The sequence below is a fragment of the Phodopus roborovskii genome, unplaced genomic scaffold (genome assembly GCF_943737965.1).
Source record: "Phodopus roborovskii unplaced genomic scaffold, PHOROB, whole genome shotgun sequence".
Lineage (NCBI taxonomy): Eukaryota > Metazoa > Chordata > Mammalia > Rodentia > Cricetidae > Phodopus > Phodopus roborovskii.
Window position 1 is genome coordinate 4,341,850 of NW_026126487.1, and position 24,713 is coordinate 4,366,562.

The following is a 24,713-nucleotide window of genomic DNA, read 5'->3' on the forward strand; positions in this document are numbered from 1 at the left end:
TCCTAGAGTATACTTGACATTTGTTATCATTGAATATAGTTTTTGCATCAGGCTTAAAACCTTCTTCTTTAGACTAAAAGGGGAATTTTAGGCATCTGGTCAGTGAACTTGTAATGGTGGCCTCTCCTCCTTGAGCATGGCCTCAGGCAGATGGAAATGGAAAGAAAGGAGCTTGAGGAGTGGCTTTTCTTGGCATGCTCTTTCAGGTGGGTCAAATCATCCAGTAGGAAGAGCAGGGAAATACTCCAGTGGTTCTTTTTTTTTCTGTGTAGTTGTTCCCCAATAAACACCCAATTATCATCTATCTTGGGTCTGGTGATATAATTACATCCTCGCCTTCACAAGTCTGTGTTTCCTTGCCAGAACCTAGAGACTCTCATCTTCACTTTGAGTGAAGAGCCAGGTGTACCAGACCACTTGAAATAAATACCTCATATAGGACATTTAGTGGACTTGAGCCACTTCCCTTAATCACTGGCACCTTGTAAAGGAGACCCTCTCAGGTGCACCCTCACACTGTACCCCTCTAGGGTGGAGCTCCCACATGCATTTCAGTATCTATCTTCTCTTCAGAGCACTGCTTGGGAAAAGGGTCTGTGTCTTGGAATCATCTTTCCATCCACAAAAGTTCTCAAGGACCACTCATTTTGGTAACTGATTTCAATATATATGAATATATATGAAATAATGGATAGACAGATAATTAGAGCAAAGGATTTGGGGAAATACAGTTCATTAACTGTAAGGGAATTAATTTTATATATAATGCCTGCTCTGAAAGCTAGTTAAGTTTTCTGACCTTGGCTGTGTGTGACACCAGGCAAGGCCACATACTGCAAAGCTAATTTAGACTTCACTAAAGAGGCTGGATCCAATTTAAGATAATTACCATGCTTGAGAAACCCTGAAAATACCAGGACACAGAAGCTAAGAGATGTGCTCTAAACTACATGATAAGCAGCTCTAGGGATGTAAGGGGCTCTAAGGATCCCAAACCTATTGTGAGGATCCCCAACAAAAGCTTCCTTTTTCTGAAGGCATTAGCCAGGCTTTTGGAAGCTTGCAGAGCACTGAGGTGGGAGAATTTCAGGGAGAAATTGTTGAAAAAAATGTGTTGGAAGAGTTTCTAGCTGTCTATAATCTGAGAGTTGGGTTGTGACTATTCAAACAAGAGGGCAAACTGAGTGTGTGAATACCCAGCTTAAGCAGAGTAAACAAGACATGTAGCTTAGAGCTCTCATGGAGGGAGGGATTTTCTGTCATCAAGGATTTTATAATTGTACTTAAGGGCCAAGATTTCTGGGTGTGTGTCCAGCACAGCAGGGGGCCAGCACACCAGTACATTCTCCTTTACTACAGACCAGAGTTGAAAACTTACTGGATTGCAAGCCTGTTTTTCCATGATGTGCCTTTGTGCTCTGATTCTGGTGTCTCTGTCAGCATGCATGGCATTGGGTGAGTTCTTTTAAATACAAGTCAAAAATATTTGCTTCAGGTAGAGGTAGACAGAGATGTGTGTATAAAAAAGGCAAGATAGATCTAACTTGGCAGGGTTTTCATTCTCTCAAAATGGGTTTCTTTGTGGAGTGGCCCAGACCAGGGTTGCCCTGAGCCTGAACACAGTGGGATTAGGAGAGTGCAATAACTCTGAGATCCAGTAGCACACGATGGTGCAGAAAGGAAGGAGTCAACCTGGGTCTCACAAAGAGGGACAAGGACATTTCAAGTTCCTACTTTTATGAACTGTACAGTGGATTAGATAGATTTTTGTTTGTTTTTTTCTAAAGTGCATAGCACGGTGGTTGTTGAAAGAAAGTGTAAAAAATGCGTGGTTAAACAAGGATAGTTTGCAAATGAAGTGGATTAAAAGAAAAGATGTGGTCAGATAAACACACCATAATCTAATGACCATTGGAAAGGCATTTGTTATTAGGGATTCTTAAGGGAAGGGGTACAGAACTGGGTGTAGAGCAAAGGAGCAGAACCAGGTTCTGCCAGGGAACACAGGAGTAGGGAATCTTGGCTCTTTCGGATCTCTTCTGAACACAGAGGAGAAGCAGTATAAGTAGGTATAGGATTTGTTTGAATTGCAAGGAATACTAGGGAATGCTACCTGCTTTGATTGTGTGGTATAAGGTTCTAGGGACAAAGGCAAAGAAAATGATCCATGCTATGAGGTCTGGATAAAGGAAGTGGCAGGGGTACTGACACTAGATTAGACAGATGCTAAGAGTGACAGTTCCTACAGGGCAATGGGGTCCTAAACGTGAAAACATCAGACATACAGATTACATTTACAGTTAGTATATGGTGTACCATTGAGTCTGAACATACAGTCCTGAACATACAGAACATAACTCTGGGGAGATCATCTATAAATTCATTATCTGATCTACCTCTGGCCCATGAATTCAGCCTCTTCATTCCTTGAGCTTACATTTTCTGTGGACATAAGATACCGAGGAAGGCCTAGACTGAGTAACAGTAAAAAAGGGATATGGGGAAGAATGCTTCTGTGGTGCTGGTTATCCAGGCAATGCTACCCCAATTCCATCTTTTGGAAGTTCATATTTCCAAATACTGTTAAGTGGGCATATTAGCAGTACCTAGCAAGACTTTGGAGAATATTGAAGGAACTGAAATGTAAATTTGGCATATAAGAAATGTCCAATATATGATAATTCCATACAATGTAAGTGGTACCAACTGTTGGTAATATTCTTGTCATCCAGTCTCATTATAACCAAACACACTTTACTCTGGCTATTATCATGGAAAGTTCATCAGTGAACTAATACCCCTTGATACCTAAGAGATTTGTAACCTGAAACTCAACAATTTTGCCAATTCCTCTTCTCCTATTGCCTAGGCCTCCATGGTACATTTCCTCCTGACAGCACTCTGGTGACTGCTCTCGCTCTAAGCTGTATCCATGCATGTTTTTCATCATTGGATCTCTCTCTTCATTTAAACCTCCTCTTCCTACCATGGAATCAATGCACACACATGCTGTGTACTCTCACTTTAAGTGGGTCACTCTACCTTACCTTCTTCTAGTAATGAGAGGAACAAATCCAGTGATTTTTTCCTTTCTTTTTTGCTTCTTTTTGTCTTATTATTTGTGCAAAGATAGCCTAAACTTTTGGTGATCCTTGGACCTCAGTCACAGCCAAAAACATGTTCCCTCACACCTGACAAGTAGCATCTTTTATGAAGATATTTCACTCACTGTTCATGTCATAAGGAGCCAGCATCACTCACTCACACTTTAGTATACTTTTTTACCTTATGATAATCCCACTTCAGGGTAGGTAACAAGTCTCCATTCCTCATATTTCCCCATATTTCATAGAAATTTCTTCCTAATTATATATGGACCCAGTCCTCAGATGATAAATGTCTTCAAGTTCATGAGACAACTTCAACATGCACTGCTGCCATCTGTGGATCTCCTCATGTCCAGGTTCTGGTGACATGGCAATAATTAACACCAGTGACAAAAGTAGAAAAATGTAGGATTGGCTTCTGGTGGCATTAGGCATGACCCCAAGCTTGTAACTCGGATGTCCCTAAAGAGTTTACAGTGTTAATATCTCTTATCTCTATAGAGCACATCTTAGATTTTGGATGTGGTTATGTCTTGATAATCTAATGATCTTAAAGTAAAAACATACATCATTAGCTAGATGCCATTAAATCAAAACATAATAAATTGGGCATCACATGTACATCTCTACTCCAATGTTCATTTGGCCTTGTTTACCAATAAATTACAATTAGGAACAGGAACAATGAAAAATATTTCAAATGTACCCACTCTGCTGGTGGCTATCGAAACCATGTGTCGTGGATACCATTTTCTAAGTTACTTTCCCATGAAAGTAGCTATTTTCTTTTCTGTTTGAAAGAGTCTTTAATTTTCTCTTGGGTACACATTTTAAGGACATGTACTTTTCATCCACAGCATCTGTAAACAGTGATACTCTGACAACATGACCACTAACCAAATGATGAAACATCAGGATTGTTGATGGTGAGGTATAGTCTCATGAAGAAGATCCCACAGCAGATGTAATACAGATGAGTTAGCTTCAAGGACACAAGGAAGGATTGCCTGCTTTGCAAGAATGGAGCCAATGGCTCAGACAGGGCCTGATATCTAGTCCCCTTTACATTTAGGTGGCCTTACAGAGAATCACCAGAGTATTTAGAAGATCATTGTGTTCTTGGAACCAAACCTGTTACTGCTGCATACTAGTCCATGGCATGAAACCTAATGTCATCCCTATTCCTAACTTGCATCTGCTCATCCTGGATTAATTTGCCCTTCCTACAAAATTCTGCCAACAGTGATATGCTACCCTCTCTCTGTAGCCATGCCCGGTGATATTCTCTCTTATTCTTATTTCTTCTTGCTTAGTTATCCCTTAACCTTTCATCTTTCCTAACTTATCTCAAGAACCAGTTCCAATGTGGTGACACCAATCAGAAGGCCTCTTTCATTCTTCTAACTCCAATGACATCTATCTGATTCTTCTCACAGGATGCACCTCTTTCATCTCAGCATTTGCTTAGTCATTCTGAGATAACAGGTAACTTCTTGTTTGTTTCCTCATCCAACATGTGTCTCTGCCCAGGATCTTATTGGATAAGAGTCTCCAGAGACTTCTAAGAGGCAAACCAGGGTCTTGTTTACTGAGTCTATCCTCTGTTTGCAGTGACTTTTAGATAGATACTTTTCTAGTTAAATTTCAGCTTACTTTTTATTTGGTGCTCTCACATAAGGACAGTTTTCTTCTTAGTCTTTGTATGTCAAAAGCAAATGAGACATAAAATTTCAAGTGATTTATTCAATGCCACAACTTCAAAGTGCCCAAAACCACCTAGAACCCAGGTCTGACCTTTTCCTACTGATGAATTTATGTGTCATTTCTTTGTCTAGCAGGACACCCATACTTACCACCTGTGGTGAACACTGTCCATGGCAAAGTCCTGGGGAAGTATGTCCACTTACAAGGATTCACACAGCCTGTGGCAGTCTTCCTGGGAGTCCCCTTTGCCAAGCCTCCTCTTGGATCCCTGAGGTTTGCTCCACCACAGCCTGCAGAGCCCTGGAACTTCATGAAGAATGCCACCTCCTACCCTCCTATGTAAGCCACTCCTTCAGTTAGGAAATATGTCTCTGGGTGATGCAGAAAGAAATCAAAAAAAAATCTCTGATACATTGTTTTGTAGTCCTTCATGAATACTATAGAATCATTTCTGAACGACAATAGTTTTCTGGAGCCTCTGTTCTGCCATGAGCCTGGTATTCTCCTGTATGAAGACACACTAATGAACCAAAATCAAACTCCTAGAAACATTGAGCTAGGTTTTAGTGCAAAGGAGAGGACAGAGAAAGCATAGAAGTTAACAAATAAATAATGCAATAAGTTAGAATATGATAAGTAAGGAAAAGAGATATTCCAGTGTTACCTATCTTAGTGCTATCTCTTCTTTGCTGAAAATTGTAGGGGACATGAAGAAGAGAATGCCTCCATCACATATGTCTAGCTGCCCACTAACAATCTGAACAGTGCTTTGTGGGCTCCAGTTATCCTGTTCAGATGGTGAAATGATGGCAGTTCTATATGGCCTCATAGCCACCCCCAGAGAATCCAAGACCCTTACAAATACCACTTCAGATGTTATTTTTCTCCTAAGTAAGGGGCATCTGAGGACACTCAAGGTTCCACCTGTAGCTGCTTTCCTTTATATCATATCTGTTGTTTCTACATTCTGATCCCAAATGTAATACGAATACTGCAGACAAGTCAAGAAACATACAGAAATAAATGTAAGAAAACAAAAGCCACATTCAATATCCCTATCACAAGAGATCTGTTATTATAACATTAATATTACTTTTTGGTCATTTGTCTGTTCTCTTTACCAGACAATTGTTCTTACATTCAGAAAGTTTAGTTTGTCTCCAGGCTTACAGCTGCCATCAATGCCACTCTGTCACTAAGTATCACAGCCTGATATTTAATAGCAACATAAAATCCAACAGGGAACTGCAAGGTGTCTGCTCAGTCTCTAACTTCATGAAATTGTCTTTGGTGTTCTTGATCGTATAAATGATGCTGTGATCTTATGACTAATAATTGTAGATATTTATGAATAAAAGCCTCTTGTTAAGTATCCCTCCAGGTATATTTAGGTCTGTCTGCTTCCTCCATGGATATATGAGAACATTTATTCATAGACACTAGCCAGTGTTTGGGCTTATTAAAATAATAATTTGTGGGATCTGAAAAGAGCAATTTAGAGCAGTTGCTGAGTTTGCAAAGGACCAGAGCTTAGTTCTCATCAGCAACATTAGGTGACTCACAACTGCCTGTTAATCCTTCTCCAGAGCATTTTACGCACTCTTTTGACCTTGATGGGTAGCCTTACACTCTTGTATACCCTCACATATACATACATATATGTGTAAATAAAAATGAATAATGTGTGACTCTTAAGTAAATAAGATATTATATAATAACTGTGACAAAAACAAATTGTTGTGAGATTTATTTTAATGACAGTGAAGTTGAATATCCCTCATTTGATAATTTGAATTATTACTTTTGACTTAATTTGAATTATTGCTTTTGTTGACATTAAGAATGCCTCCAGATAAGCTAGACATACCTTTTCTGGTTTCACTTGAGCCTCTTGACAACTTCTTCATTCTGGCACTGAGAGCCTCACTTAGACATAAGGAGGACAGTGTGACTTCCATCTGTGTCACATAAGATTGGATAATGTTACTTATAATTTACTTGAATTAAAAGCAATTTACAGCCTGGATCATCCTAGCTGTGTGACCTTGGGCAGACTTTCAGACTCCCCTGTCTTTGTTTCCTCATCCACAATCTGAGAGTAAAAATAGAATTCATGTGTGGGGAAGGTTTGCTGTTTGTACCTTAGGAGAATTTAAATCAATGCCAGACACAATTGCTACCTTTTCACCCCTGTAATCAGTTATCACAGAATACAGTAGTCATTGCTGGGATAAGAAGACAATAAAAAGCCTGATATCCCACCCCCTTAAGCACTCACCTCACATGGACACGGAAGTTTGGAAACCAGAGCAAAGCATGAATTCACTCAAAGCCTTCCAGCTCATCAATGGCAAAGACAGGAGAGAAGGCAGTTCTGATGAGAATATCCCACAAAGCTATCACTCCTGACCTACACCAGGCTGTCATTAGAGGTAGCCCTTCTGGTTAACAGAAGTCTCCCAAGAGGTAGAGTATGGAGGAGCACATATAGCCCACAGCCTACTGTACAAAGCACTTTGGAGTGCAGAGCCCTGTGGCATGGGTATATCATTTCCCAGAGCACTCACCATATGAGCATTTCTGGTTTTGGCCCAAGCTTCCCAAAGGCTCTCTGGAAATGGTGAGGCATCAAGTAGATCTCTATCTTCAGGGTTGGGAGACTCTTAGAGTCCCAAGGTTCCTACTAGTATTCTTAGATACCCTCTTACCAATTGCATCTAAGTCTGGTCCAGTGAAAATAGCTCTATTCACAGCATTACGCCTTTAGGGTGAACTTTTCAGATTTGTTCTGGAGGAGAATCTACTCTTTTCTTTTCTCCTCCTAGGTGTTCCCAAGATGCAGCTGCAGGTCAGATGGCCCATGACTTCCTAATGAACAATAAGGGGCAAATTCAACTCCAGTTTTCTGAAGACTGTCTCTACCTGAATATTTATACTCCTGCAGACTTGAGGAAGAACAGAAATAGGCTGCCAGTAAGTACAGAGTCCAGTGACTCAGATTTTTGAGTTCCAGCATCTAGATCTTTGTGCCACTAGAAGACAACAGCATCAGCTGGCACAGGGCACCATGGGCAGACTGACTGCAGGTTTCCTCTGACCACACCTTTCCTTGTTTCACAGTTGCCCAACGACATCAGATTTGTTGCCCACCTGGAATTGCATCCTTATTTTGCATACTGTCTTATGGTACTAAAAGGAAAAAGGCTATTTTCAGCTTTCAGTTATTACATTAGGATCTGACCCCAGAGCACCCAAGACAGAATTTACAATGATGTTAGTGCATAAAAGAATCTTAGAAAAATGAATATCCCAAGCCTTTCTGTACAGATAGAGAAACTGAGGCTCAGGTAGGGAAGGGAGGGCACACAGAAGGAAGGGATCACAGGACAAGAGCTTGTGTCTTTAGACTTCACACCCATACTCCTAGGCAGGGGCTGGCGGGGGGATATGGGCTGCCTTTCTCCCCACATTACCTGTGATAAATTTTACTGCCAGGTGGGAACTTTCATGGCCCATGAAGGCCATATGGAGGGAGGAGTTTGGGGTAATTTAATAAGTACTTCTCATGTCTGTTGCCAACTACATGTGATTTTATTGTAGCTCCTTCCACTCCCTAGTTGCCTTTGGCATGTGCTGATGGCCTAGTGAGTCAGCATTTCCTGTAGAAATTAAGAGGACACACTGCCAGTTATAGGTCAAAGACTTAAGTAGGACTACTATAAAAGAGATGATCCTTGAAGTAGAATAAAACAGGGTGTGAGAACCCACACAGTCCCCCAGAATCCTCTAGGATAGAACTCAGAAATGAAGGAGGAGGCTGTGATCTTGGGAAGAGTATTTGGTCCTAAGTATGCAACGTTTGTGTAAGGAGGTGAGAAAAAGTCTCACTTCTACTTATTCACTTGATTCTATTGTGGACTTTGTGTGTCTACACAGTCACACTCCAGGTCAGAGGAAATAGGAACATAGACCATTGTGGAGAGCCATGTATGGCAGGGCCTTGTCATATGGTCTGCACATACATCACAACATCTTGAGCATGTCTTTACCCACCAGTCCTTGAGCTCAGGCTTTACTCAAGATGAATTTGTCTCAATCTTTCCTTTGACATAATCAGTTCAATAGGAGGAGGACTAGGATCTCTAGGAGCCAAGGGGTAGGACACTCATCAACAACATTCTCAAGGCCTTTACCACAGGGTATGGGTCTGAATCCTTGATCTACATTTCACTTGCTAAAGGACCAAGCCATGGTTTACTTTCTCAGCTTCTTCTCCTGAAACAGGAGTTATCTGGGTGGACACTCAATGGTGACTCTCTAGCCAATCAGAGATCAGTAGACAGGACAGCATCAGCAATGCACCAGAAAGAAAGGATTATAGCCTTACATTTTGTTAACAATGCCCTAGAGTTTCAGGGGTTCAGATTTCTGTCCAGCAGCAATTTACTGAATTGTGGCCATGAATTAGAGGCTATTGTGTGCTTGGCCTAAAGTCTACTCACAATCCTAGGTGTTCTAGGTACTAATGTAATTAAATGATTGAAGACTTCATAGAGGATGTGGATGAGAACAGGGCTTTGCAGGATGGGGGAGAACTTGCATATGCAGAGGTTCCAGAGAGAGGGACCACTGGGAAAGAGTGCCTTTGAGGATGTGAATGGATATTAGGACAATCCTTCAGGTACATTAGTATTAACAGAGCTGAAAGTAAAATTTGAATACTGCCTCTGGCTAATTTTTAGAGATCAGGATGGTGTAGTGGTAGAGAGCACATGACATCCCTGGCCCCCTTTTTTTCCCATGACAATGGTCAAAAAAAAAAAAAAAAAAAGATTTCTTTAGTATGTATGTATACAGTGTTTGCCTTAATATATCCCTACAGGCCATAAGAGTACTAGATCTTGTTAGAAATGGTTGTGAACTGTCATGTGGCTGTTGAGAATTGAACTCAGGACCTCAGAAAGACCATCCAGTTCTCTTAATCTTTGGGCCACCTCTCCAGCACTTATAATGCCTCTTACTTTGAAAAGACCTGAATAGACACAGACCAGGATGGGTCCATGGGGAAAAGGAGACGAGGATGACAATGATGACATCCAGGGCCTAGCCAGGCACAATGAGGACAGAGACCACCTTTTGCAATCTGCTTCCATTCCTTGAAGTTAGGTGGACCTAGAAAACCAGACCAGAAAACATATGAGCTCCTTCTCAATTCTACTTCCTATGACCAGGATGGTTCTTTTCTTGTTGCCCAGGTAATGGTGTGGATCCATGGAGGAGGACTGGTAGTGGGTGGGGCATCCACCTATGATGGACTGGCCCTCTCTGCACATGAAAATGTGGTGGTGGTGACCATTCAGTATCGCCTGAGCATCTGGGGATTCCTAAGGTAGGTGTTTGGATCCTCCTATCTGCCTTGTTAGACTGCATGGGTCTTTTTTTAAATAGCAACATACCTGAAACTGGTTGATGATATAGAAGACAGATTTACTAGGCAGAGAATCTGGGGGCCCCTAAGTCACAAAATAGACTGGGCTATTTCAGCAGAGCTGGGTGGGGAAAGGCTCTACCTTACAATGTAATAGTGGAGGAAAATAATTTTAGTCTGTAAGATAAAGGGCAAAGCACATGAGAAGATAATAAGGTGGGGAGAAGGGAGGGCAGGTAAATGTCTTACTTTTCTTTTTATTGCTGTGATAAAATATGATAACCAAAAGCAGCTTAGGAAAGAAAGGTTTTTTGGCTTATGCGTCCCAATCATATTTGAATATTGAGAGAAGATAAGTCAGGAATCTTTGAAAAGAACTAAAACAGAGACTATGCAGAAATGCTCTTCCTGGCTAGCTTTTAAAGCTCACTCATCTTACATTTAATATATTGGAGGACAACCCACAGTAGACTGGGACGCACCCATCCATTGTCATTAATTAAGAGAATGACTCTACTAGCTTGCCTACAGGTTAATTGGATGGAGGCATTTTGTCAATTGTCTTTCTCTTTTTCTAGGTGATTCTAGCTTGTTTCATGTTGACCAAGTGTGTGTGTGTGTGTGTGTGTGTGTGTGTGTGTGTGTGTGTGTGTCTGTGTGTATAAACTCACACAGGTACAAACTTACTGTCTAAAGAAATAACCTGATTCCCCTGAGCACACAGATCCTAAAGGAACACCACAGTGTGACCAATGACCTCAGTACTTTCTACTGGGCCTCACCTTCCACAGATTTTATCACTGTGTAATGCTTGGTCTCCTTAGGGACCAAGACCCCAGCACATCAACCCTTGTCACATCAATCATATCCAAACCATGGAATCTGCAAAATCAAAAAGGAATTAGTGATGTGATTCTTCATGAAGATGTTTGCTGAGTTTCTTCAAGATGTTCACAGTTCTCGTTCTTGGACCATAACCCTCTTCTTTTCCAACCATATTGGTCCACTTCCTTCTGGGCTCACTTTTGGGATGTTTACTGCACTCACCAAATTTTCACTTGCCCTGGGAGACCCACTCTTCACATTGCTGTCATTAATTCCTCATCCATTTTCACCTGTGCTGCTCAGCTCTCTGCATTCCTCTAATGACAGGATCAGCACCAGCATTGCCCCTGAATGTTTGATGTCTTCTCACAGGAAAATATGGAAGGAGTGGGCTCATGTAGAGAACTCAGTTAGTAGTGTTTCAGGAAAGTTTTTTTGTACTATCTACACTGCCAGACTATTCTCAAGACCAACCATGAACTCTACCAGTGCTCACCCCAAGCTTTTCTGGCTCACCGCACCAGCCACAGATGATCTATTCTGGCCTCTTTGAGATGCTCCGGTTCATGGCTTTGACTGGTGGCTCCTTCTCAGTCCTTCCTTACTCTGTTTTCAAGCTATATGTGTCTCCCTCTCTACTAGCTCCCTGAGTGACCCCAGAAGTACTTAACACAGTTCCTGTTTATAGTCTCCAGCTTTTGAACCTCGATGCTTTTCTTTTGCTAACACCTCATGTCCCCTCTGGTTGTGTGCAGGGCACATCCCACTTCCCAAGACCTTGGTCACCAAGTAATTGTTCCCTACAACAAAGACCTTGTTTGTTTCCCATAAGATCCTCTGCATAGCTGCTAGCAGCTCCAACTTTCTGAGTGACTTGGACAAAGTGACCTTTGGGCTCCTCCTTTTCTCCTAGCCCACATCCAACATCCATTCTCTTTATTTACTAATCAAAGTCCTAAGTCTCTAGCCTGTTATAAGGCCCTAGTTTATAGAAGCATGTTCATTTATTATGAGAGTACTTCACTTAGTTTCTAGGATGCTCTGGGAGATGACTGAGTCATGTCAGCCCTCTGCATAATGTAGCCCATTATTTACAATATCCCAGAAACTCTCACCAGGTCTCCTAGTCCCAATATATATACATCTCACAGCAACCACCCTCACACTGCTAGCCCTAGGATTTTTGTAACTGATACTTCTCCTAACCTAAATTTCATTCTTTGTATCAGCAGTTCTCAACTTTCCTAACCCTGCCACCCTTTAATACAGTTTCTCTTGTTGCAGTGACCCCCTTATCATAAAATATTTTCATTGTAATTTATAACTGCAATTTTGCTACTCTTATAAATCATAATGTAAATGTCTGATATGCAACTACCAAAGGGGTTATCACCCACAGTTTAAAAATCGATTCCCTAGATGCTAATAGGACCCATATTAATTTTACTTAGGACTATAACAAATGCCACTGTCTCAGTGAGGCTTTCTCTAGTCATGAGACCTGAATACTACCTCATGATTTTATGTCTGCTTTTTTCTTTGTGGTTTTCTTTTTCCAGTGGCATGATATACCCTTCGTATCTGTTTGTTTTGTTCATAATATAAAAATGAATGTAATCAGATTTTGTCTTTTAGTATTCCAGAAGTGCAGTTGGATGATGGATACTCAATACATAGCTACTGAAAGAAATAGTGAGAGCCCCACAAAGATCAATTTAGGCATGAGAGGCAGGTGAAGTCCTGTGTGTCATGCATTAAAGCATAGCCTAGTTCTGAAAGGTTCCTTGAGGATCCCCAGTCCATCCTAGTACCTGGGAGACTTGCTAGCTATTCTATTTATGTCCCCTTATATTTTCTTGCAGCACAGGGGACGAACACAGCCGGGGAAACTGGGGTCATTTGGACCAGGTGGCTGCACTGCGCTGGGTTCAAGACAACATTGCCAATTTTGGAGGAGACCCAGGCTCTGTGACCATCTTTGGAGAGTCAGCAGGAGCTGAAAGTGTCTCTGTTCTTGTAAGTGTCCCTGGAAGTACATGTCAGTTTTGGTAAATTTGCTGATGTGACCTCAGCAGTCATCTCCAAGAACCACAGGCATCTTTACTTTCAATGTAGGACTTCATGAATCTATTTATTGCAGAACACTAGAAGGGGAGGAGTTAACGAGCAAACTAACTCTTTGGGTTCTAGAAACTGCACTCACTAAATTTGGTTCCAGAGTTGTAAGCATTTCCAGTTACAGCTTGGGACAATGATGATTCTAGTCTTCTCACTTGGTTGATTTTCCCCTTGTTAAACATTTTGCTTGAAGTCTTAACACTTCTAATGGTAAATAAAGTTGAGTATAAACCTCAAAAAGGAAGAACTATTTTCTAGGCTCCATGTCAGATCTACATTTTATAATCACGTTCTGAAAGCCAGGAGGGAATTCTGAGGTGTTCTTGTGACTTGTCAATACCCACGAGGGAGGGTAGTGGACTCTGGAGCAGAGTGAGTGATAGGTTTTTCTTGAAGGGTGGACAAGAAGTGCAATGGGTAGAAGTGAGATGGGCAAACCCTGGCATGTGGGACACAAATGCATGGGGATATAAAGATCTTTTTGATGTGGGGATGGAACATAGGGAAATTCTAAGAGAATCTCATAAATACAAAGAAAAAGTGTGTGCCCCATAAAAACTCTACTAAGTGCTAACTCACAATTGAGCAAAGGTATCTATTTCTATTATCTCTTTCTTTATCTCTCCCTTCCTCCTCTGAATTCACGAATTCATGAATTCATGAATCTATCATCTAACTTCATCTATTGATCATCTAAAAACCAATGTTTGTATTATCTATTTATATCATCTATCTACAGCATCTATCTAGACATATATCATCTGTCCATTGATCTATGTGATCTATGCATCTGTCTATAATCTATAATCTATCTGTTCATCTCTCATCATCTCTTTATCATGACTTTATCCATTATCTGATTCCATATAGTCTTTATTGTAATCCTCTTTTGCAGTGAAACTTTGCTTAATAATGTACTGTGATTCAAATATCTCCCTAAATATTAAACAATCTTATATAACACTATGATTTATAAGTACACACCAATCCACACCAAAATTGAGAAATTGCTTACTTACCCAACATCCTAAAATATGGATATTGAAGTAATCCAATAGTTTCCTCTATGAAAAATACATCATTAAATATCTTCTGTACCTCTGATCATTTCACACTTCCTTCACCCTTCCTGCTTCCTCCTTCCTCTTTCACTTTCCTGTTAGTTATCCCATCAGGTATATCCTCAGCCCCTTTTTTAAGGTAAGTTCTGATTAATAAGTATTCTATCCCAGAATTTGAGGGTAGAAATTGCCAAAACTATCTTTCAGGCAATTTTGATCATCATGATGGCACTTGCCAAACCTTTCTGTTTTGTATACTCTGGTTACACTATACTGAGGAACTGTGGGGGAATCTCAGATCCAAGTTGTCATAAGCAGGCCAAGAATGTTAAGTTCCCTTATTTTTACAGAGCACTGAAGTCCCTAGGTGAATGGGTAGGGTAAGAGAGAGGGTAGAAGAAGACTTAAATGGCACTAAGAAATGGAAACCATGAATTTGAGAATTCCACAAGGGGTGGGTACATGGAAAAGGTTGAAGGGATGAAAGGGAAGGGGAAATTATGTAATTATAGTCTTAAAAGTTATTATAAAAAGGGTAGGGTATGCATATAAATTCTTTCTTCCTCTCCTTCTTTCCTTCAGGTGTTGTCTCCTCTGGCCAAGAACCTCTTCCACAGAGCCATTTCTGAGAGTGGTGTGGTCTTCACTTCAGGTTTATTAATGGAGGATGTCACTTCACTGACTGAAGTAAGTCCCAACCTGGAAAACTCCTGTGTCCTTTCATCTTATTTCCTGGGTCCTGGAAGTGTATGTGTGTGGGTGTGGTCTTACTGATTATGACAATCAAATCAAGGGATTCCTGAATTAAGAGTGGCTAAACAGGAAGGTCTTTTATGGTCTCATAAGCCACATTCTGCTGGTACCTCACCTGCCTTCTTGTGAATCATGGTACTCAGATGCCTTGTAGTTCTGCACAGGTTGCATGGTGAGATGGGCTGCATGCAACCTACATTGGTTCTCATACGCTGGGTGCTGGAAGCTGAAGCCAAATGACCTGTAAGTGAGCAAATGGATTTGAACTAACAAGTGGAATCATAGATCTTGGCTGCTCACTTGTCTGTGCATGGCTTCTCTTGAGATATTTTGATATTTTGTTCATTTTTAATGTTATAAGGAAAGATATGAAAGTGGATCCTTGTTACTTGATGTCACAATTATAATTAAAACAGAACAAAAAACCTCATGGGCCCCAGAAACCACACCAGCTTCTCTAGAGTGTTTTCAGGAAGGTTTTCCTGCCTGTAGAGATGGGGCTTAGGAGAGAACCCAACGTCTACACCAAGGGTGGAAACTAATGCTTCTTGTGGCCTCTGTGTTTGCCTGTCATCTCATGCAGAAAGTTGCTATTATTGCTGGGTGCAAAACCACCACATCTGATATCATTGTTCACTGCCTGCGCCAGAAGTCGGAGGAAGAGCTCTTGGAAATCATGCAGAAAATGGTGGGTGTATAGTCTAGTGAACATGCTCCCAGGCTTAGATGCAGACTTCATTTAGACTTCTGTCACCTGACTCTAAAGTGCTGCATGCAGGGTTTTTTGTTTGTCTTTTTGTTTTTTTTTTTTACATTTGTATTTATTTATTCATTTATTTACCTATTGGAACAGTATCAATCAATGATGTAAAATGCAATTTTTGCGCTTTCCTTTTTAAAATAATTTTTAGTTTTAAATTAAATATAATTACATAGTTTCTGCTTTTCCTTTCTTCCCTCATGCCTCTCTTGCTTTCTCACAAATTTTTGACCTCTCCTTTAATTGTTGATACGTGTTTGTGGGTGTGGGTGTGTGCTAGAATGAGCTTCTAGGAGTCAGTTTTCTGTTTTGAAAGCAAACGTTTTTGGAAATCTTGAAGAGGAAAAGAGATGGGTTGAAACAGATTCCTTACAAAACTAATATCTTAGTATGTGGCTGGGTCTGGGCGCTCATAGGATATCACTGAGAAGCTTTCCATTCCTTGGCTCCCCTCTGAAGCACACCGGTCTCCTGGGAAGACAAAAGTTAGTTGCACCCTGCACTTACACCCTGTCTGCTTAGAAACTGTCAAGCACAACATTTGAGCAATAGTTTTTGTTTAAACTTTGTTGAATGGAAATGGTTATGAATTCATTTAAAAGGATTAGCTGTTTCAGGAATATAGTGACCCCATCTCATATCCAGATATATGAACGTATTAAATGACAATAGGGGAATGGGAAAGAATAGAAGGCTTATTCCATCCTGCTAGGCCATGTACTCAGCTTAACCTCCCCTTGGTGCTGCCACTTTATTTTCTACAGGAAAATTGGGGCATTGTTGTGAAGAAGAAACTGACAGGGGGTAGTTGTAGGAGTATGCAGGCAAGCAGTCATTCTCCCCAGAGCTCCAGTGACCCCGCCCTGGGTCACTCTCTGCTGCTTCCCCTCCTTCACTGTGCTCCATCCACCCTGTATCATGCAGAGAGGACCCCATGTAGAGTTCTCTCACATCAGCCAAGGAGGAACTAAGAGCACAGCCCAAATGACCAGATTTTATACCACCATACTATGTCCTTGTTTCCACAGAACCTCTTTAAGCTTGATTTACAAGAAGACACCAAAAAGGTAAGGATGTTTGAAGGTTTGCAGCTATGCAGTGTTAGTTTTCAATTTATTACAGTTGGAAGAATTCCCCTCGGGGGAAATCACACTAATTTCTAGTGTGTGCTGTTGAGGCCTGGAGGAGAAAAGCCCCTTGATTGTTACCAGAGTCAAGGAAACCAGAGGCCCTGCTGACCCTGCTCCCTGACTGCCAGATCAGTGCTCAAATCAGCAATTCTGTAAACTGGTCCTGTGAGAAGAGATGACACTAGAACTTTCCATTGTAAGAAGGTGGAGATTAGTAGCCAGGAGTCTTGGGAGCCATTGTTGATCACAAACCTCTCAGGATGACTGGGCTCAGGGTGTTTGTAGGGAGGAACCTGAGATGTCAATCCTGAGGCTACCACATTTTGGAAACTCCAGCTGGGCCCCATATTGTCCCTCCTGTCCTTGCACCTACCTCCCAACAGTGAAAGAGTCTGGTCAAATCAGTTATTCAGCCCCCTATACTTCTGCCTTTTCACTTCCTCCCTGATGACCCTGTCACTTCCCTTAACTGTCTGTGAGGTCACAATGAGATTCTTATAACCATTTGCCAAAATTTAAGGAAGTATTTATTGTGTGGAGAGATATGCTTTTGAGTTGGTATACAATAGAGAAGCAGACAAAAGTCTGTCCCTCTTGAGGAATTCCATCCTGAAGAAAAAAATATTAAAATATGTTTTGGGTTTTGGTCATAATTAAGATAAAAGGGAAATTAAAGATGAGCATCAGGATTCCTACTCTATGGTGTTCTACCCCATGGCTCAGGCAGTCCTGGGATCAGACCCACATGAAGTCAGGACTGATGAAATCATCCAAAAGAGGGGGAGGATATTTGCCTATTTGAGGATGAGGCCTTTCTGGGGAATGATCATGTGGTAAATACATTTTGTGGTAAAACTTTGGAAAAAGTAAAGAGCCTTCTAAACTTGTGGATGTATGTGTTTAAACTTCATGCAAGGATAATGAATTTGAAAAATTCATAATGTAGAACATGATTGTGAAGCTGAAGAAATGCAGTGTCTGTTCAGGAGTTTGGGGGAGAAATAATAAGTACTGCCCATTTGGTGTTTCACTAAATCCTATGTCAACTAATTCTTTAAAAATAAATCTATGTGATATAGTGTGTCTTTAACTAGGGCTTCACACATAATATAAGGGTGTTGACATTTTGGTGAGAGCATCATGCACTCTGCATTTCCCCTGAAGAAATGGGTTAGGATCATTAATTCAAAGTTCTTGACAACCTAAGGTATAGTGAGGAATACCTCATTATAATAGTGTAAGAAACAGGGAACATTAATTTTAGGTAATGTGCTACAAATGACATATATCATGCATTACACATGTAGAATTTGAGTTAACGCTCCCCCTTCTCCTTCTTTGCCACCATTATCTTGATATAGACAGATGGCCCTAATAGGGCCTTTGTGACTCTAGATTTTAGCTCCATTCTAAGTACCTGAGTTTCTGTGGCCACTGTCCATAGTCATAGGTGTCCATGTTCCAGCTGCAGCCATGGGGTCTATGTTCCAGCTGCAGCCATGGGGTCTATGTTCCAGCTGCTCCCATAGACAGGCAGAGCAGGAGTTGCCAGTTATCTCTGACACTGTTCTGCTCTTTCCTCCAGCACTATCCCTTTATGCCAACTGTGACTGATGGAGTGGTGCTGCCCAAGGCACCTAAAAAGATTCTGGCTGAGAAGAATTTCAACACTGTCCCCTTTTTAGTGGGAATCAACAAGCAAGAGTTTGGTTGGACCCTGCCAAATGTGAGCATAAACAAAAACTGTTTGACAGGTGCCCCTCCCAGTACCAACTACTCATCCAACTGTGCACCAATAAGCTTGTTGTGCAAACTTTGCTTGGTGTCTATTGCTGTCTCTATTGCTATGTGTAGATTCCTCCATGAAAACATCCTTGGGCATCACCTATCATCTCTTATCTGAGAAATGTTGCCTGGGAACATGTCATTTCTTTTTCTTAATGAATTCTGGAATTCCCAGGCTTCTGGGCCTGTAAATACAATAATTGTGCAGAAGAAATAACCAACAAAAATCAGGAAAGGAGTTGAGAGTTCAGCAGCATCAGGCTGCGATCCAGAAAGACACATTGGTTCTTGGCCCCTCGAGTCTCATGGATCCCTTGAGTGCTCTCAGTGCCTCAGGACAGTGTTCAGAAGGCTGATCTGACTGATTTGTTTCTAATAGGAAAAGAAGAGGTTTTCTTCTTTAGTGATTATAGAACTCACCAACAGTGGTCAAAACAGGGCAGGTTTTACCCAGTAATATAATTAACAGCAAGGGAAAAATTAAACATGATCTGGACTCAAGTCCCTGACAACCAAAGCTGGGGATGTTTTCTGTATGGCCAGATAGAATTGTCACTTTCTGTAGTGACTTATGTAAGAGAGATGCCAAGGACCAGTCTTCCCATCAATGGGCTGTCCATGGTGAAGAAGTAATTTTTTCTTGAAAGCATTGTGCTTTGTCAGGCAGGCATAGTAGAAGCTTGCAGTGTCTCAAGTTGCTAAAACAATGCTAGAATCAGAGCTCTAAGAGTAGAATTCTTGATGGGGTCAGTACATGCTGAGAGTTTTGCAACTCTCAGATGTCATCAAAGAATCCAGCCATAAAGGTTGGAACGGTGACTTCCTCAGTCAGTAGAATTTGTAAGGACCCAGGGTGTTCCTCTCATTGGGTTTTCTGTTTCTACTTTACCCTTCTCTAAATGTTCTCCCACTGCTTAGAGAAACATAGTTCCCACAGCCTGATAAAGAAGTATGTAAGTATCTTCATCTCATTTCTTCATTTTCTATATACAAATCCCTTTGTTTTGTTGATTTTTGGTAAACCCACAGGAAACCCATACCCAGTAATGAGGAGCTAGAGCCTTCATCCCACAGTGGCCAGGATGTTTTTCCTGGCTGTTTCTTCATGTTCATTTCTGAGGATTCACAAATACTCACCTATTTTTTTTAAACAGCTGATGGGATTTCCACCTACTGATGTAAAACTGGACAAGGATATGGTCACGTCACTCCTGAAGAAGTCTGCTTATTTCTTTGTAAGCATCTTATGATCCATGGTAATTGACTGAGGGATTGGCACAAATCACCAACCATTTCTTTTTCTTTCTTTTTCTTTTATTTTTTCTCTCTCATACATTACTTCCTGTTTCTCTTTCCTTCACTCCTCCCAGAAACCTCCAACGTTCCACTGTATCCACTCCTCCTCCATTTCCCTTCAAAAAAAAAAAAAAAAAAAAAAAAAAAAAACCAGGCCTCAGCCTTCACAAGGGTATCAAGTAAACGTGGCCTGACAAATTATAATAAAACTAGACATAAACCCTATGTCAAGCCTGGACAAGGCAACACAGTAGGAAAAATAGAGTTCCAATAGCAACCAAAAGAGTCAGAGACACTCCCACTCCCATTGTTAGGAGTCCCATAGGAGTGTCAAGCTAAACAATCATGGTATGTATGCAGAGGACCTAGCTCAGACCCATGCAGGGTTCGTGATTGTCACCCCAGTCTCACCAGAAAAAGATTGAGGCACATTGAGCTCTGTACCCATGTTTTCCTGCTTTCTAATTTTGTCATCTCAGGAGGGATTTATATAGGGCACAGAAATCTCACAACCAATGAATCCATCTCAATTGTCTGCGAAGCCACACTGCTCAGCTGGAGGGGGTCACTTTGTTTATCCATTTCAGAACATACCAGAGGATGGCATTCCAGCTGCCATTGAAAAGTAGTCAATAAACACAGATGATCCAATCAGAAATAGAGCCCTGCTCCTAGAGTTGATTGTGGATGTGATGTTTGGTGTACCATCTGTGATTGTGTCTCGTGGTCACAGAGGTGAGTCCAGCAGGTTGGATGGGGGCAGCTGACTGACCAGCTTTGGTCTCTAGGGTAGACTAGGCTGACTAGGGTAGACAGATGTGGAAGCTCCTTGTGGTGAGGACTCAAGGTTTAGTGCAGGAAGAACTCTGTTGTGTGTAGTTCCTGGCAGTGGCAGGCTCTATGGCCAGGATGCAAATGTAAGCAGTTAATTTTTAAGTTGATCTCAGAAAACATCAGTGAAGATTATGAGTGATACAGGAAGGAATTAGAGGCCAGTTAATGATGTCCAGTTAAGCACATGCCTACTGTGGACACTTGGCAATGGGTTACTCCAAGAATAATATGATGATTGGTCTTAGGTTATTGCATCTGAGAAAGAGGGGAGGATATTTATCCACCACTGCTAATTTGTTATTGGTGTGCTTTGATCTGCTGTACGTAGGAAAAAACAGTTTATAGTGACCATAGAAAAGCTGGAGGCAAAACAGCTCCTAACGCTACCAACACTGAAGGTAGAAGTTAGGCTCCTTTGCCCAGACAAGATAGCTGCCATAACATTGTGATGAAAACAGACCTTTTTGAGTCATAGATTTGATATTTGATGGGTAGACTCTACTGCTGTGTCCCTGAGGTGAGATTCATCGTCTTGGGGAGCATAGTGAAGCAAAGATGCTCACTTCATGGCATACAAGGAGAAAAGTGCAAGAAGAGGTCAGGAAAGATATCTCCCTTAGTGACATGATTTATTTTTAGTGTCAGAAAGCATTCGATTTTCATTTATTGTTTTTCTTTGCTGCCATTTTATTGTGTCTACTTAGTATTTGTAAGTATTTAGGGAGTCTATACAGTTTCTATCTGTAGGAACGTGCTGCCCATGAACATTGTTAAAATGTCTGAGTTTTCTATTTGGATACCTTCTTTTTCTTTTGCCAAATGGTTCAGGCAAAGACGTCTAATACTATGCTGAATCAAAGCAGTGTGAGAGGTAATTTTTGTATTTTTACAAGTGTTAGAGGAAAATAGTTTCCATGTTGTGGACCATTATTTTGTCAAAACATACTCCATCTTTCACCAGGTGGTGGTGGTGTACACCTTTAATCCAAGCACTCATGGAAGCAGAGGCAGACAGTTCTTTGTAAGTTCAAGGCCAGCTTGGTCTACATACTGACTTCCAGGACACACAGAGCTACACAAAGAAACCTTTTATCGTGTGTGTGTGTATGTGTGCGTGTGTGTGTGCTCCATCTAAATCTTGGTCAACTTTTTAATTATAAAAGTTGAATTTTATCACATACCTTTTCTTCATATAGCAAGGTGACTGTATTTGTCCGTCTACATGTAACATCATGTATCATAGTCCCTATGTGTGTTCAACTGGTATGAACCACAAGTCTAAGTCCTGTTTGATCATGGTAAATTATCTGCCCAATATGTCATTGGATTGGTTTTCTGGTATTCTGTTGAGTATATTTCCATCTGTGTTCATCAAGGACCTTGATGTAGTTTTCTGTTTTTGTAGCTCCTCATCTTATTTTCATACCTGTCTTCATGGGAGAAAAACTGTAAATATTCCATTTACTTCTGAGGAAATTTGGCAAGAATTTGAGGTATATGGTCCCCAGTTCTTTAAACATCAGTTGTGATTCTTCAGGGAAATCATTACTTTTCTTGGATGAAAACTTTAATCACTAACTCAAGTTCATTCATTATTGACCTCCAGATTGTCTGCTTCTTCTTAGTTCATTGTTGGTAGAATTAACCAAATAAATAGTTCGTTTCCTTTTTCCAGGTGGTCCAATCTGTGTTCATATAGTTGTGTGTAATAATCTGTTATGAGCCTTTGAATTCCTATGGCTTCTTAGTGCAAGATATTTCATTTATGATTTTATCAATTTGATTCTTTCTCAATTTTTTTGGGGGGGGCCTGGTGGATCTAGTTAAAATTTGCTGCTATTCTTTATACTCAAAAACCATTTAAACCTTTATACTGTCTATATTCTCACAAATTCCTCTCTCTCTCTCTCTCTCTCTCTCTCTCTCTCTCTCTCTCTCTCTTTCTCTCTCTCTGTACACCTCAACTTTCTCTCTGGCTATTTAACTTAGTTCCAAACCAGACCAGTCTTGGAAAGAACTCTGCCACTGGGTTGCATTCCCAGTCCTCACAGGTCATCTCTCTGTGACCTTCATTTGCTCCCTTCTCTAGCTTTATGCTTGGTTTGTTCTCCATATACATTATGTCTTATATATCAGAATTCTCAGCATTTTGTAAGAACAGTTTATTTTAGCCATAGAATATTTGTTTCAGTTATAGTTGTTAGTGCTATTTTTGTCTTTTAAATTTAGGACTTGGAATCCACTTGCCACATTTATGATCATCACAGCTTTATCTTTGACATTGTGCTAACAGATTTCATGTTATTCTGAGTTTGGGAAATAAATATTAAACTCACAGGCTTCATCTTCAGAAACTCCTCTAATTTCTGTATGAAATGTGTACTCATGCTCAATTCCATATGCTTTTATTTATTTTTTTTTATTTCTCTTATTTCCAAATGGCAGCTTTATATACTATGGTATTCCCGAGACTTTAAAGATGATTATTCCCTGTATGCATATATTTAAATTTTAATAAATTCTACCACAGAGATACTTGCATACCCACATTCATTACCACACTATTCACAATGGCGATGATCAGCCTAGAAATTGACAAATGGCTGAATGGGGTGAATAAACTATAGTATATACTAAGTGGGATTTTGTAAAGAAAATAGTTATGACATTTTCAAGAAAATGAATGGAATTGGAAATTGTTCTGTTTAAGTAAAATAAACTTGACTTGGGACAATAAATATGATGTGTTTGCTCTCATCTGTGTAGTCTAAATTTAAAGTTGTATGTGTATGGGCATGGAGGAGAGAAAAAAGCCCATGAGAATAGAGGAGATCTTCAGGGAGAGGCTTGAGGAGAAAGGACAATGTTATACATGTGTCCTAAAAGTAGAGTAAGGGCTGCTGTTAGAAGGAAAATCACAAGCAAGAGGGTGCAATGGGCCTGAAGGGCAATGGGGTAAAAAAACAAGTAAAGCAAAAATATGTATGGAAGTATCATAATGAGACCCATTACTTTTCATGCTAACTTAAAATAGTAATTAAAAACATAAATAACACTTTCAGGTAAGCACTTAGATTTTCTTCACACTCTTGGAAATGAGTGAGCAAAGCATGGGGAAATGCTCACTCTTCTATGTATAGAAGATGCTTAGTAGGTTGTAGATCTTCTTGAAATGAATGTGCACCAGAGCATTACCATGAACACCTATCTGGCTTTTTGTGGGCTTGCATCTTATTCATTATTTTTAAAGTCCATGAATGCCTGACTCAAGTACCACCTCCACTTTCCCTTCCTAAACAGCCCAAGCACATCCAGGAGATGAATTGACAGAGTTCAACTGCTTTGCTGACTACCTGGGTTCCTTCACATGTAGAGGCCTCTTTACCATCCAAGTACATGCCTGATTACATGAACTGTCTTCCTAGATGCTGGAGCCCCCACCTACCTGTATGAATTTCAGTATCGCCCAAGCTTCTCATCAGAAATGAAACCCAAGACAGTGATTGGAGACCATGGAGATGAAGTCTACTCTGTCTTTGGTGCCCCAATTTTAAAAGGTAATGGTGCTTTATTGCCTGTGAGCTTAATATTTATTTCCCCAACTCAGGGTAACAGGAATGAGCTAGCCTGTCATGTACCCAGCCCTTCTGCTCCATCACTCACTAGGCAAGGTATATACTAATGGGCAGCCAGCTATGCTTTCCATCAGGATGCTGACCCCTAATATACCTAAGAGAAATGTATCACCCAAGATCCCCTGCTTGAAGATAAGAATTGTACTGCTTGATTTCCCACCCAAAATGACATATCAGAACGTGAGTTAAGAAGAGGTCAGACTCTTGCTCTGAATCAGATGTCATTTGCATCTATTGGTCTGTAGGCATATCTATTTATCCAAAAGTTGTATTTTTA

General features: G+C 40.6%; 2 protein-coding genes across 2 annotated transcripts in view; one reads left to right on the top strand and one right to left on the bottom strand.

Annotated features, from left to right (window-relative positions):
• LOC127230009 (carboxylesterase 1D) overlaps positions 1-24,713 on the bottom strand; it is a 392,242-nt gene that overhangs the window by 205,739 nt on the left and 161,790 nt on the right. The window lies entirely within an intron of this gene.
• On the top strand, positions 4,939-7,817 carry LOC127230029 (carboxylesterase 1D-like; the record flags this gene model as incomplete). The annotated part of the gene is made up of 2 exons (XM_051195156.1): positions 4,939-5,150; positions 7,637-7,817. Coding segments are annotated over 2 exons (393 nt in total), but the record flags the coding sequence as incomplete, so codon positions are not given.